The 14341-nt window shown below is 46.1% G+C and overlaps 1 protein-coding gene across 1 annotated transcript in view; it reads left to right on the top strand.

Annotated features, from left to right (window-relative positions):
- The window catches only part of TMEM131 (transmembrane protein 131), a 489982-nt gene that overhangs the window by 388784 nt on the left and 86857 nt on the right, over nt 1–14341 (top strand). Inside the window, exons 25-26 of the mRNA XM_030201383.1 lie at nt 3515–3581; nt 12288–12439. Coding sequence (XP_030057243.1) covers nt 3515–3581; nt 12288–12439 — 219 coding nt within the window. The remainder of the gene's footprint in view (nt 1–3514; nt 3582–12287; nt 12440–14341) is intronic.

Raw genomic sequence — 14341 nt, 5'->3', positions numbered from 1 at the left:
TGCCAGCAGAAAAATAAAATAGCACTCTCAATCATCTCATACTTAGCCAATTTTAATTAAAAGTGGCCAGCAGCCAGTACAGGGACAGCATAAAATGTTTTTGGTTGGAGGGGCCAAATAAGCCAATCTCTGACCTACCTCTAAGCTCTCTGGTTGCTGATGCTGCATTGGGTAAAGTATTGGTAGTATCATGGTCCCAGTGACTCACCCCATTCCACTGCCTGGGAGCCAGTACAGTCTTTAAACCAGATTGCCAGCAAGCAATTGACTGCTTGCATCTCCAGCAGCAGAGACTCTCTTCTCTGTGCGTGTACACACCAATTCAATTATCTGATCACAACTGTAAAGCAGTTTTTAATCAGTCTACATAATTGATACACCTTCCTTTGAAACCGGGGGCACGGTTACCATTGGAAATGCCTTTACAGATAAGTTATTGATAATCTAACCATAGTAGCTGGACGCTAGAGCATTGTAGTAACCTGACTTGAGGTGTGGTGAAAAAGCATGAAGGCCCACAAGTGTGGTGTTGAAAGTAAAGTGAAGATCATGAGATTGTGAGGATGGGTTGGATGGGTTGAATGAATGTTTATCAGCTAAGTTGCCAGTAGAAGGCCCAAATCCTTAGTCTGGATTTTCATGTAGAAATTTTTCTCCAACCAATGTAAGCACCATTCTCACAATTAACAAGGTCTTCTCAGACTGCCACTGTTATGCTCTTAATAACACGGAGGCACCAGAAAGAAAATCTACAGCTGTTGCTTCTAAGATGCATTGGCTTTCTAATTAGTTTTAACCTTGGCCAACCAGAAGTTCAAGAAACCCAATGTTCTTTTGTGAACCTGGGGTGTGAGCATTAAATTGCAATGCTGTAAATCTGGGTGCCACACTAGAAAAACCAATCCTCAAAAACAACAAATGAGACTTTGAACTCAACAAAATTAACTTCAAATTTAATTATAAAAAACAGGGATTCAGTATAGGCTGCACCCACAGCAGAGCAGCTGTTAATAAACAAAGCCGTTTGTTCTGCAGCTACATATGAAAAGCTCTATGCATCATAATGTCCCCTCGTGGAGTGGCAATATCCCCTCATGTGGCATGCTGGCTTTTCAGCGTCAAGTTGTGGCCTCTTCAGCATGGGTTATGCCATAAGAGCCCACAAAGCTGTTGCTGAAGAGCCGGCACTGCTGAAGGGAAGAGCCGCCAAGAGAGCCTGCTATAGCTGAAGAACCACACAGGGAAAGAGACGCTGCCCCGTCATTAAACACTCGATAATTTCAGATGGGAGTTTGCAGTACCTGTCGTCCATGAGAGAGGTTTCTCTAAATTGGAGTGCTCCGTTGGATGTGGTCAGCGGGGAGCTTCAAGATGAGTGTTTACCCTGCTTTATATTTGTGGTGCCTCCCTCTATCATTGGCGTTTTTGCCTTTGTTATATATATGCAGTTGGACTGTTTTAAATACTTTATGAATAGTGAGACTGATTACTGGTTAAAACTGGACATTATAATTTGGGGTGATTTCTGATATAATTTTGAAAAAAATAAATATTTGAAGATTTTATATAAGAGATTAACCTTGGATTTTGCCATTCCACATGAGGGGGGACATTATGACATATAGAGCTTTTCATATATAGCTGCAAAACAAATGGCTTTGTTTATTGAAAGTTATTCTGCTGTGAGTGCAGTCTATACTGAATCCCTCCCTTTTATAATTAAATTTGAAGTTAATTTTGTTAGTTTCCATGTTTAAGGTTTATGATACTTGCCAGGGCATATTTGTGTCTTTTGCCTCTTGCTGGAGGTTCTAGTGTCATTGCAGCAGACATGATAATAGAAGAAACAAGAAACTTTGTTAAACATAAAATTAAAAAGTCTGCCCAACACAGCTATTTCGCCTGGCAAAGGCTGCTTCAGGGGCAAAACATTACTGGTAAAACTAAAGCATAATGGATCAAATCATATTAAAAACAACAGAGATATGTAAACATATTAAGTATTAAAAATATATCATAATGCAGATATTTAATAAATGAAAAAGTTATATAAAAGAGCATCTTCAAAGATATGCAAGGTGACATACTATATTAACAATAGCCAGATATGTGTGGGGACCAAAGGGTAATGCTCATTATATACTGTTATGGTGTAAACCTTTTCACTTCACCAAAGGCAATACTGCAAAAGTGCAAATAAAAACATAGAGAGGCAGTCTGAATAGATGTAAAAACAGTTTAAAATCATCAAAAACTCTACAAACAATGCTTAGATTAGCTAAACTACTTACCCAAGACCTCCAAATTCGGGGAGGGGGGGGGGCACTTTTACTTCAAGCAAAACTCTGCTGGAATCTTCCATTTTGTTCCTGTAATTGCAAATTTTATTTATTCCTAGAGTGATCTAAACGTTCTTCTTGATCCTTTTGAGGGTATGAACCACCTCCTTTCATCAGTAGACCCTTCTTTGATTTAATTTAAGGCTGATTTCATGTCAACAACAATGAAAATGGTTATTTTAACCTGCTAGAAATAACTGTTCAGTTAATTAGTGCAATTTTTTTTCTGCTTTCCTTTTTTTTTTTTTTAAAGATCTTAAGTAAAATGATTCACCTTGTTTTTTGAGAAAATGAAGTTGTTTACTTGTAACATGTTTTGTGAAGACAGGAAAGCACCAGTTGTGTATTCCCCCCTCCCCCCAAAAGATTGTTGGCTTAATAAAACTGGAGTATATTGTGCAAACATGGGGTTGTGGAACTGCTGTGCATTCAGAAGGGTCTTCTGGAGTCTTAAGAGAATCTCTGGAAAGATGTTCCATGGTTGGTGCCCTTGGTGATTTCTCACTCATCAATTTGATTCCCCTATCTTTAGAGACCAGCTGTTGCAGATATACAACCTTGATTTTATTGCATGCGTATTGTTCAATGTGAGAGCAGTGAAGAGAGTATATGTCTAATGTATATGAGACAAAATAGCTCTTTGAAGTTTGTAGCTATTTTAGCCATCTGTTTGGTCCTTTGCCTTTAATGTAGGCTGTTGAAGCAGCTAACTCTAAGCAGACTGAAAGCTCTTTAACCGTGATTTTTGGAAGGGCAAAGGAATTTAGAAGATGGTAGAGGTCTCTCTTAGAAACATACTTTCACCTTTAATTGTAATAAAAATAACTTTTACAAGTAGAAAAGAAATGGATGGACACATCCCATATCGGAGAATCAGAAGACAACATTGAATATGATAGTTATGTATAACAGAAGTCCTTAAATCTGGCTATCGAGGACCCAACCACGTCTTGTGTTCAGGATTTCCATAATGAATATCAATATCATCTGTCTGCATGCAAGGTCTCCATTGTATGCACATACCTCTCATGTATACTCTTCCCAGAAATCCTTGAAACCTGGCTTTGGTTTTGGCCCTTGAAAACTAGATTTGGGGAGCTCTGTCCTAAAACCTTTAGTTATTCAGTTTGTATTTAAAAGATCACTAATCACAAAAATGCCTATTGTTACTGCAGGTTTAACTTGAGTAAACTATCAAATGTTGACTTGAAGACGCTAGAATTCCAAGTTTTCAGAAATTGTGTAAGTATTTGAAAGACACTTTTTAACACAGTTACATCAGAAAGAAAAAAGGATCATCCCTAGATTCTATGAACAAAAAGATAATGTTGTGTGAAGCTTTCATGGCCCCTAATATTTATTTTAAAGCATTTATATTTACTGTAGTGATAACAAATAATTGTGGCTGCCCAAATTTTAAACTGCAAAATGGCACAAAATGAAGAGCTTTGTCACTTTGTCAAACAGTTAATGAAATTATATTAGAAAAAGGTATGTTCAATGGATGCTTTAACCTTAAGCTTCCATTCAATTAGTGTTTTTTTTTACTTAACTGTACACTCAACCAACCATTTAGGGGGCAATTTTCAAATGCCATTTAACTATGTAAATGAATTTTGTGAAAATTGGCCATGTTTTATATAAGTAAACATGTGCGTGGAGTTTCACAACACATGCACTTTTAGCCACATTTTCATTGGGGTGGACTAGGACAGGGCTAGAGTGGTGACAGCAACAGTACACAGTTTTTGCATTTTCAAAATACCATGTGATGGTCTGACCGCAAATCTCTGGCTACGTTTTCCTCCTCAAAAATTGTTGAAAAGTTTGTGGAAGAAGTTTGATAAAGTTTCATAGTTTGTTAGTTTTAATCTCTGCAGTAATGTGGATAGTATTGAAAATTGCCCTTTAATTTATTGTAATTAGGAACAATGTGTTCATTTTTCTAAGAACAAATTTAGGACCTCTTTTTTTCAAGCTGTGCTAGCGGCTCCTGATGCGGTAATGCAGACTAAACCTATTCACTTTGAATGGGCTCTGTTGGCATTGCTGTCCGTGAGCTGCTAGCGTGGCTTGATAAGAATCCCTTAGGTAATTGCTGAAGATGGATTTTTTTTCTGCTATGCCTATAGACATATATAAAACTACACCATAGTGAAACATTTTATTTTTGTGTGCTGTTAGCCATATTTGATTAGTTTGGTAAATGTGTCCCATATGAATTTATCAAGTTGGAGATGTTGGGTCCCCTGGGAAACAGTGATCATAACATGATCAAGTTTGAGCTACTATCTGGGATGAACCCGCAAAGAAAATCTACTGTAGCTGCATTTAATTTTCGAAATGGCAACTATAATAAAATGAGGAAAATAGTTAAAAAGGATCGGCTGCAAAGGTTAGGACACTAAATCAGGCATGGACGTTATTCAAAAATACCATCTTGGAAGCCAAGTCCAGATGCATTCCACGTATTTGCAGCGGTGGAAAGAAGAAAAAATGTCAGCAAGCATGGTTAAAAAGTGAAGTAAAAGAGGCCATTACAGCCAAAAGAATGGAAAAAGGACCCAAATGAAGGAAATAAGTAGCAACATAAGCAACAAAATGATAAAAGGGATGGAACTCCTCTCGTATGAGGAAAGGCTAAAGAGGTTAAGGCTCTTCAGCTTGGAAAAGAGACAGATGAGGGGAGATATGATTGAGGTCTTCAAAATCCTCAGTGGTGTAGAACAAGTAGAAGTAAATCAATTTTTTTTTTTTTTTACTCGTTCCACAAGTACAAAGACTAAGGGACACTTGAGGAAGTCACATGGAAATACTTTTAAAACAAATAGGAGGAAATATTTTTTTCACTGAATGAATAGTTAAGCTCTGGAACTCTGTGGTAATAGCGGTTAACGTATCTGGGTTTAAAAAAAGGTTGGAAAAAATTCCTGGAGGAAAAGTCCATAGTCTGTTATTGAGGCAGACATGGGAATTAACTGCTTGCCCTAGAATTTGTAGTATGGAGTGTTGCTACAATTTGGGTTTCTGCCAGGTACTTGTGACCTGGCTTGGCCACTGTTTGGAAAAGAGGATATTGGGCTAGGTGGATCACTGGCTACTCTTATGTTCTTATGTTTCAAAATCTGCCCAAAAGAATTTATAAGCTCGTGTACTTGATTTTAGTACTACATGATTTTTGTGGTTAAAGATTTCTAATATCTTGGTGATACAAGACAGTTTACTGTTTTGTCACTGTGAGATAATGTATTTCTGCAGAAAACTAAAGTTCTTTTGTGCAAAAACATTGAGACCCAGTAAGGATGAGCTGCTACAAATATTTATTTCCTACATAAATAGGAGATTAGGCTGAGTCAGACAATTGGCAAATTTGCCTTTTTCCTTTTTGTATCTCCTTTGTGCCAGGTGTATGTGCCCTTGGTGGTACATGTAGGCCCTAAGAATTTTCCCTGTTATGTGTGGCAGCAGAATTTTATTCAGTAAATCTCTGGGATAACTTACTAATAGTGCACACTAATGCCATTATCATGTGTTACCATGGAGCCCATTTTATGTTGTGGTGTGATGTTAGTTCTCCGAGGACAAGCAGGCTGCTTGTTCTCACTGATGGGTGACGTCCACGGCAGCCCCTCCAATCGGAATCTTCACTAGCAAAGGCCTTTGCTAGTCCTCGCGCGCCCATGTGCACCGCGCATGCGCGGCCGTCTTCCCGCCCGAAACCGGCTCGTGCCGGCCAGTCTTCTTTTGTCCGTGCTCGGTACGGTCGTGTTACGTCGTTCGCGCCCCTTAAGTCGACCTCGCGCGTCTCTTTTTGACTTTTGCGTTTTTTAAAAAAAAGAGGATTTCGGAAGAGGACCTTTTCGGTCTTTTTCCCTTTCCGCTATTTCCAGTTTTTGCCCCGGTAAGTTTTCTTTCGTCTTCGGGGTAGGCCCTTTTCAGGCCTCGGGTCAAATTTTTTCTCCCCCTCTTTTTGGTGCCCGCCACAATTACGAGTTTTGATTTCGCCGGCGCGATTTTTCCGCCCATGTCATCGAAGTCTCCCAGCGGCTTCAAGAAGTGCACCCAGTGCGCCCGGGTAATCTCGCTCACTGACAGGCACGCGTCGTGTCTTCAGTGTCTGGGGGCTGGGCACCGCCCGCAGGCCTGCAGTCTGTGCGCCCTTTTACAAAAGCGGACTCAGGTAGCGAGATTGGCCCAGTGGAACGTTTTGTTCTCGGGCTCTTCGTCGGCATCGGCACCGGGAGTATCGAGTGCATCGACGTCGACAGCGTCTAGACCTCCGTCCTCGGCCGCGACTGCATCGAGTGCATCGAGGCATCGACCCTCTGCATCGGGGCTGAGTCATCGGAAGGCTGCGTCGGCGTCGGTGGTACCGGGACCTCCACTTCTGCTGATGTCGTCGGACGGTGGTGCTTCGACTGGAGTGCAGGTGAGGGCTGTCCATTCCCCTGTTGGTGGTGGTGAGCCTTCGGGTGGGTCTCCCCCTACCCTGAGGGCTCCTGCGGTACAGCCCCCCCGAGACCGACCTTCTTCGGCCTCGGCCCCGAGGAAGCGACGGCTGGATTCTACGTACTCCTGGTCGGTGCCAGGAAGCTCCGGTGACATGCTTCATCCCAAGAAGTCGAAGAAGCATCGACACCGGTCCCCTTCCCGTATCGGCACCGAGAGCTCTGGGTCGCCAAGGGAGTCGGCACCCAGTAGGCATCGGCACCGAGAGGACCGCTCACCCTCTGTTCAGGAGGTGTCGATGCGCTCCACTATGGACAGCCCGGAACAGCCTCCACGCCCGGAACAGACTCTGACATCGACACCTGCATCGGCTTCCACGTCTTTCTCCACAGCCGCTCTGCACGAGAGTCTCCAGGCCATTCTCCCAGAGATTCTGGGAGAACTGTTGCGCCCTTCCCCTCCGGTACCGGGGGTGCTTGCGCCACCGGTACCGTCGAGAGAGGCGCCGGCTGGCCCCTTGCCCGGGGTGAAGTCTCCGACATCGGTGCCGCATGCGGTACCGACTGCGGTCGCCTCCCAGGAAGGCTCCCCGACGACGTCGGCGGAGGGAGCTTCGCCGATGCGGGCGAGGGAGTCTACCTCTCGACGCTCCCACCGTAGCCGTGGTTCCACGGAGTCGAGCCGGGCACGGCTTCAGACACAGGTCCGTGAACTTGTCTGATACTGAAGGTGAGGCCTCGTGGGAAGAGGAGGAGGACATCAGATATTTCTCTGACGAGGAGTCTGAGGGTCTTCCTTCTGATCCCACTCCCTCCCCTGAAAGGCAGCTTTCTCCTCCCGAGAGTCTGTCTTTTGCGGCCTTTGTCCGGGAGATGTCTACGGCCATCCCCTTCCCGGTGGTTGTGGAGGACGAGCCCAGGGCTGAAATGTTTGAGATCCTGGACTATCCTTCTCCACCTAAGGAAGCATCCACAGTACCCATGCATCATATCCTCAAAAAGACATTGCTGGCGAACTGGACCAAGCCACTAAGTAATCCCCACATTCCCAAGAAGATCGAGTCCCAGTACCGGATCCATGGGGACCCAGAGCTGAGGCGCACTCAGTTGCCTCACGACTCTGGAGTTGTGGATTTGGCCCTAAAGAAGGCTAAGAGTTCTAGGGAGCATGCTTCAGTGCCCCCGGGCAAGGACTCTAGAACCTTAGACTCCTTTGGGAGGAAGGCCTACCATTCTTCAATGCTCGTGGCCAAAATCCAGTCCTACCAGCTCTACACGAGCATCCACATGCGGAACAATGTGCGGCAGTTAGCGGGCTTGGTGGACAAGCTCCCCCCTGAGCAAACCAAGCCATTTCAGGAGGTGGTCAGGCAGCTGAAGGCGTGCAGAAAATTCCTGGCCAGAGGGGTGTATGACACCTTTGATGTTGCGTCCAGGGCCGCTGCTCAAGGTGTGGTGATGCGCAGACTCTCATGGCTGCGTGCCTCCGACCTGGAGAATAGGATCCAGCAGCGGATTGCGGACTCGCCTTGCTGTGCGGATAACATTTTTGGAGAGAAAGTCGAACAGGTGGTAGAGCAGCTCCACCAGCGGGACACCGCTTTCGACAAGTTCTCCTGCCGGCAGCCTTCAGCTTCTACCTCTACAGGTAGACGATTTTTTGGGGAAAGGAAGACTGTTCCCTACTCTTCTGGTAAGCGTAGGTACAATCCTCCTTCTCGACAGCCTGCGGCCCAGGCTAAGCCCCAGCGCGCTCGCTCTCGTCAGCAGCGTGCGCCTCAGCAAGGCCCCTCGGCTCCCCAGCAAAAGCAAGGGACAAGCTTTTGACTGGCTCCAGCAGAGCATAGCCGACATCCAAGTGTCAGTGCCGGGCGACCTGCCGGTCGGAGGGAGGTTGAAAGTTTTTCACCAAAGGTGGCCTCTCATAACCTCCGATCAGTGGATTCTCCAAATAGTCCGGCAAGGATACACCCTCAATTTGGCCTCAAAACCTCCAAATTGTCCACCGGGAGCTCAGTCTTACAGCTTCCAACACAAGCAGGTACTTGCAGAGGAACTCTCCGCCCTTCTCAGCGCCAATGTGGTCGAGCCCGTGCCATCCGGGCAGGAAGGGCTGGGATTCTATTCCAGGTACTTCCTTGTGGAAAAGAAAACAGGGGGGATGCGTCCCATCCTAGACCTAAGGGCCCTGAACAAATATCTGGTCAAAGAAAAGTTCAGGATGCTTTCCCTGGGCACCCTTCTCCCCATGATTCAGGAAAACGATTGGCTATGCTCTCTGGACTTGAAGGACGCCTACACGCACATCCCGATACTGCCAGCTCACAGACAGTATCTGCATTTTCAGCTGGGCACACGTCACTTCCAGTACTGTGTGCTACCCTTTGGGCTCGCCTCTGCGCCCAGAGTGTTCACGAAGTGCTTGGCTGTAGTAGCAGCGGCACTTCGCAGGCTGGGGGTACACGTGTTACCATATCTCGACGATTGGCTGGTAAAGAACACATCCGAGGCAGGAGCTCTACAGTCCATGCAGATGACTATTCGCCTCCTGGAGCTACTGGGGTTTGTGATAAATTATCCAAAGTCCCACCTTCTCCCAGTGCAGAGACTCGAATTTATAGGAGGTCTGCTGGATTCTCGGTCGGCTCGTGCCTATCTCCCAGAGGCGAGAGCCAACAACTTGTTGTCCCTCGTCTCGCGGGTGCGAGCGTCTCAGCAGATCACAGCTCGGCAGATGTTGAGATTGCTGGGCCACATGGCCTCCACAGTTCATGTGACTCCCATGGCCCGCCTTCACATGAGATCTGCTCAATGGACCCTAGCTTCCCAGTGGTTTCAGGCTGCTGGGGATCTAGAAGACGTGATCCACCTGTCCACGAGTTTTCTCAAATCCCTGTATTGCTGGTCGATTTGGTCCAATTTGACTCTGGGACGTCCTTTCCAAATTCCTCAGCCACAAAAAGTGCTGACCACGGATGCGTCTCTCCTGGGGTGGGGAGCTCATGTCGATGGGCTTCACACCCAAGGAAGCTGGTCCCTCCAGGAATGCGATCTGCAGATCAATCTCCTGGAGTTACGAGCGGTCTGGAACGCTCTGAAGGCTTTCAGAGATCGGCTGTCCCACCAAATTATCCAAATTCAGACAGACAACCAGGTTGCCATGTATTACGTCAACAAGCAGGGGGGCACCGGATCTCGCCCCCTGTGTCAGGAAGCCGTCAGCATGTGGCTCTGGGCTCGCCGTCACGGCATGGTGCTCCAAGCCACATATCTGGCAGGCGTAAACAACAGTCTGGCCGACAGGTTGAGCAGGATTATGCAACCTCACGAGTGGTCGCTCAATTCCCGTGTAGTGCGACAGATCTTCCAGGTGTGGGGCACCCCCTTGGTAGATCTCTTCGCATCTCGAGCCAACCACAAAGTCCCTCAGTTCTGTTCCAGGCTTCAGGCCCACGGCAGACTGGCATCGGATGCCTTCCTCCTGGACTGGGGGGAGGGTCTGCTGTATGCTTATCCTCCCATACCTCTGGTGGGGAAGACTTTGTTGAAACTCAAGCAAGACCGAGGCACCATGATTCTGATAGTTCCTTTTTGGCCGCGTCAGATCTGCTTCCCTCTTCTTCTGGAGTTATCCTCCGAAGAACCGTGGAGTGTTTTCCGACCCTCATCACGCAGGACGAAGGGGCGCTTCTGCATCCCAACCTCCGGTCTCTGGCTCTCACGGCCTGGATGTTGAGAGCGTAGACTTTGCCTCTTTGGGTCTGTCCGAGGGTGTCTCCTGCATCTTGCTTGCTTCCAGGAAAGACTCCACTAAGAGGAGTTACTTCTTTCTATGGAGAAGGTTTGCCGTCTGGTGTGACAGCAAGGCCCTAGATCCTCGCTCTTGTCCTACACAGACCCTGCTTGAATACCTTCTGCACTTGTCTGAGTCTGGTCTCAAGACCAACTCTGTAAGGGTTCACCTTAGTGCAATCAGTGCATACCATTACCATGTGGAAGGTAAGCCGATCTCAGGACAGCCTTTAGTTGTTCGCGTCATGAGAGGTTTGCTTTTGTCAAAGCCCCCTGTCAAGCCTCCTGCAGTGTCATGGGATCTCAATGTCGTTCTCACCCAGCTGATGAAACCTCCTTTTGAGCCACTGAACTCCTGCCATCTGAAGTACTTGACCTGGAAGGTCATTTTCTTGGTGGCAGTTACTTCAGCTCGTAGAGTCAGTGAGCTTCAGGCCCTGGTAGCCCAGGCCCCTTACACAAAATTTCATCATAACAGAGTAGTCCTCCGCACTCACCCTAAGTTCTTGCCAAAGGTTGTGTCGGAGTTCCATCTGAACCAGTCAATTGTCTTGCCAACATTCTTTCCCCGTCCTCATTCCTGCCCTGCTGAACGTCAGCTGCACACATTGGACTGCAAGAGAGCATTGGCCTTCTATCTGGAGCGGACACAGCCCAACAGACAGTCCGCCCAATTGTTTGTTTCTTTTGATCCCAACAGGAGGGGAGTGGCTGTGGGGAAACGCACCATATCCAATTGGCTAGCAGATTGCATTTCCTTCACTTACGCCCAGGCTGGGCTGGCTCTTGAGGGTCATGTCACGGCTCATAATGTTAGAGCCATGGCAGCGTCGGTAGCCCACTTGAAGTCAGCCACTATTGAAGAGATTTGCAAAGCTGCGACGTGGTCATCTGTCCACACATTCACATCTCATTACTGCCTGCAGCAGATTACCCGACGTGACAGTCGGTTCGGGCAGTCAGTGCTTCAGAATCTGTTCGGTGTTTAGAATCCAACTCCACCCCCCTAGGCCCATGTTTATTCTGTTCCAGGCTACACTCTCAGTTAGTTGGAAAAATTGTTAGGTCAATCTCAGTTATGTCCTCGCCGTTGCGAGGCCCAATTGACCATGTTTGTTGTTTTGAGTGAGCCTGGGGGCTAGGGATACCTCATCAGTGAGAACAAGCAGCCTGCTTGTCCTCGGAGAAAGCGAATGCTACATACCTGTAGAAGGTATTCTCCGAGGACAGCAGGCTGATTGTTCTCACAAACCCGCCCGCCTCCCCTTTGGAGTTGTGTCTTCCCTTCTCTTTGTCTTGCTATATATGAGACTGGCCGGCACGAGCCGGTTTCAGGCGGGAAGACGGCCGCGCATGCGCGGTGCGCATGGGCGCGCGAGGACTAGCAAAGGCCTTTGCTAGTGAAGATTCCGATTGGAGGGGCTGCCGTGGACGTTACCCATCAGTGAGAACAATCAGCCTGCTGTCCTTGGAGAATACCTTCTACAGGTATGTAGCATTCGCTTAAATGTCCCTGTAAAAATGTGCCTGTTAAATAAATTTTCACATGAGGCTATGTATGAACTGCACTGGCTTTTTTTTTTTTTTTTAATTCTCCCGATCATTCCACCTGGTACATGAATTATGCAGTTGCCATTCAATGTATAGATTTTATTTCTAAGTATAATTACCTTATTAACATTTTTTTTTCTTTTTGATTTGGTTTAAGGGTCAACCAGTGCAAAGTAGTTCAGGATTTATGGAAGGTCCTGTGCGACATTCAGTTTTAAATATAATTTTAAAGCCAGGCGAGAGAAAATCAGTGACAATAAAATTTTCTCCCATTCTCAACAAAACATCATCTTCATTAATCATCATCAGGTATGTCTCTTTCAGGCTTATTTTCGAAAGAGAAGGGCTCCCATGTTTTGACACACATCAGGAGATAGGCGTCCTTCTCCCAGGGTTGCCCAAATCGGCATAATTGAAAGCCGATTTTGAGCATCCTCAACTGCTTTCCGTCACGGGGACGACCAAAGTTCATGGGGGTGTGTCGGAAGCGTAGCAAAGGCGGGACTGGGGTGTGCCTAACACACATCGGCGTCCTCGACCGATAATGGAAAAAAGAAGGGCATCCCTGACAAGCACTTGGGCAACTTGGTCCATTTTTGTTACGACCAAGCCTCAAAAAGGTGCCCGAACTGACCAGATGACCACCGGAGGGAATCGGGGATGACCTCCCCTTACTCCCTCAGTGGTCACCAACCCCCTCCCACCCTAAATAAAAAACCATTTTAAATATTTTTTGCCAGCCTCAAATGGCCATACCCAGCTCCATGACAGCAGTATGCAAGTCCCTGGAGCAGTTTTAGTGGGTGCAGTCCACTTCAGGCAGGCGGACCCAGACCCATCCCCCCTCCACCTGTTACACTTGTGGTGATAAATGTGAACCCTTCAAAACCCACCAGAATCCTAATGTACCCACATGTATGTGCCCCCCTTCACCCCTTAGGGCTATGGTAGTGGTGTACAGTTGTGGGGTTTGGGGGGCTCAGCACACAAGGTAAGGGAACTATGCACCTGGGAGCAATTTATGAAGTCCACTGCAGTGCCCCCTAGGGTGCCCGGTTGGTGTCCTGGCATGTGAGGGGGACCAGTGCACTACGAATACTGGCTCCTCCCACAACCAAATGGCTTGGATTTGGTTGTTTCTGAGATGGGCGTCCTCGGTTTCCATTATCGCCGAAAATCAGGGACGACCATCTCTAAGGTCAACCTAAATTTCACGGTTTGGACGTCCCAGTCTGTATTATTGAAATGAAAGATGGACGCCCATCTTGTTTCGATAATACGGGTTTCCCCACCCCTTTGCCAGGACGTCCTGCAAGGACATCCTAGGAAAACTTGGGCGCCCCTTTCGATTATGCCCCTGCATGTGTATGTCTGTTGGTTGTACTTATTGATTTAGAGTTGAAAATTCCGTGTAAACATTAATGACACAAAATATAAACTCTTGGTGCTTTTACATAATAATATACCAAATTAAAGTTCCATGTACTCATATACATCTTTTTGGTCATCAGATTGGGACAGAAATTTTTCTATGGCATTTTGAATTTGTATGTTCTGTTTTCAGTGGACGTTATTTAATCCCGGTGTAGGGTGGTGATTTACTATAAAAGAAATTTGGGGAATCAGCCATAAGAAAGATGTAAACAAGTTGTAAAAATGTTTTTTTATTTAAAGTGACAAACGGATTATTGAATTTAAAGGATTGATATGAAAAGTTTTAAGATCATAGGGATCATTCACTAACAGCTAATGAGCGTTAATGCCATTTTTATAGATTATCTGCTAGTCTATGAAACAGGAAATTATGGGAGTCATTTACTGTGTAGTGCAGTACTGCCCACTGGAGGGCATTGGACTAGTCTAGTGGGGTTTTGAAAGACAAGGTGGTGGCGTGGGTGCACTGCACTGTCCTAGGGGGGTGCTGGAAGATACGTACAATGTAGAAGCATGAACAACTAAGAAGTAAGAAAGTATTTTTTTTAACCTTTGTACCATTTTATCAACATGGCAGCTTGCAAATAGGCCTGCCTATAACATTATTTACCTGCTTATGCATATCAGCATATGTTTGCGCCATTGCAAGTGAACCAACAGTGCATATTTTTGCACCATCGCAGATAAAATGATCTAAGCGTTGCATGAGTCATGAGAAGTCAATAGTACGAGCCACCACTTGAGTATTGTTTTTGTGTTGTAAATTAAATAATTTCA

The sequence above is a fragment of the Microcaecilia unicolor genome, chromosome 4 (genome assembly GCF_901765095.1).
Source record: "Microcaecilia unicolor chromosome 4, aMicUni1.1, whole genome shotgun sequence".
Lineage (NCBI taxonomy): Eukaryota > Metazoa > Chordata > Amphibia > Gymnophiona > Siphonopidae > Microcaecilia > Microcaecilia unicolor.
Note: the sequence above shows the minus strand (reverse complement) of the source record. Positions and strands in the feature narration are given on the sequence as shown.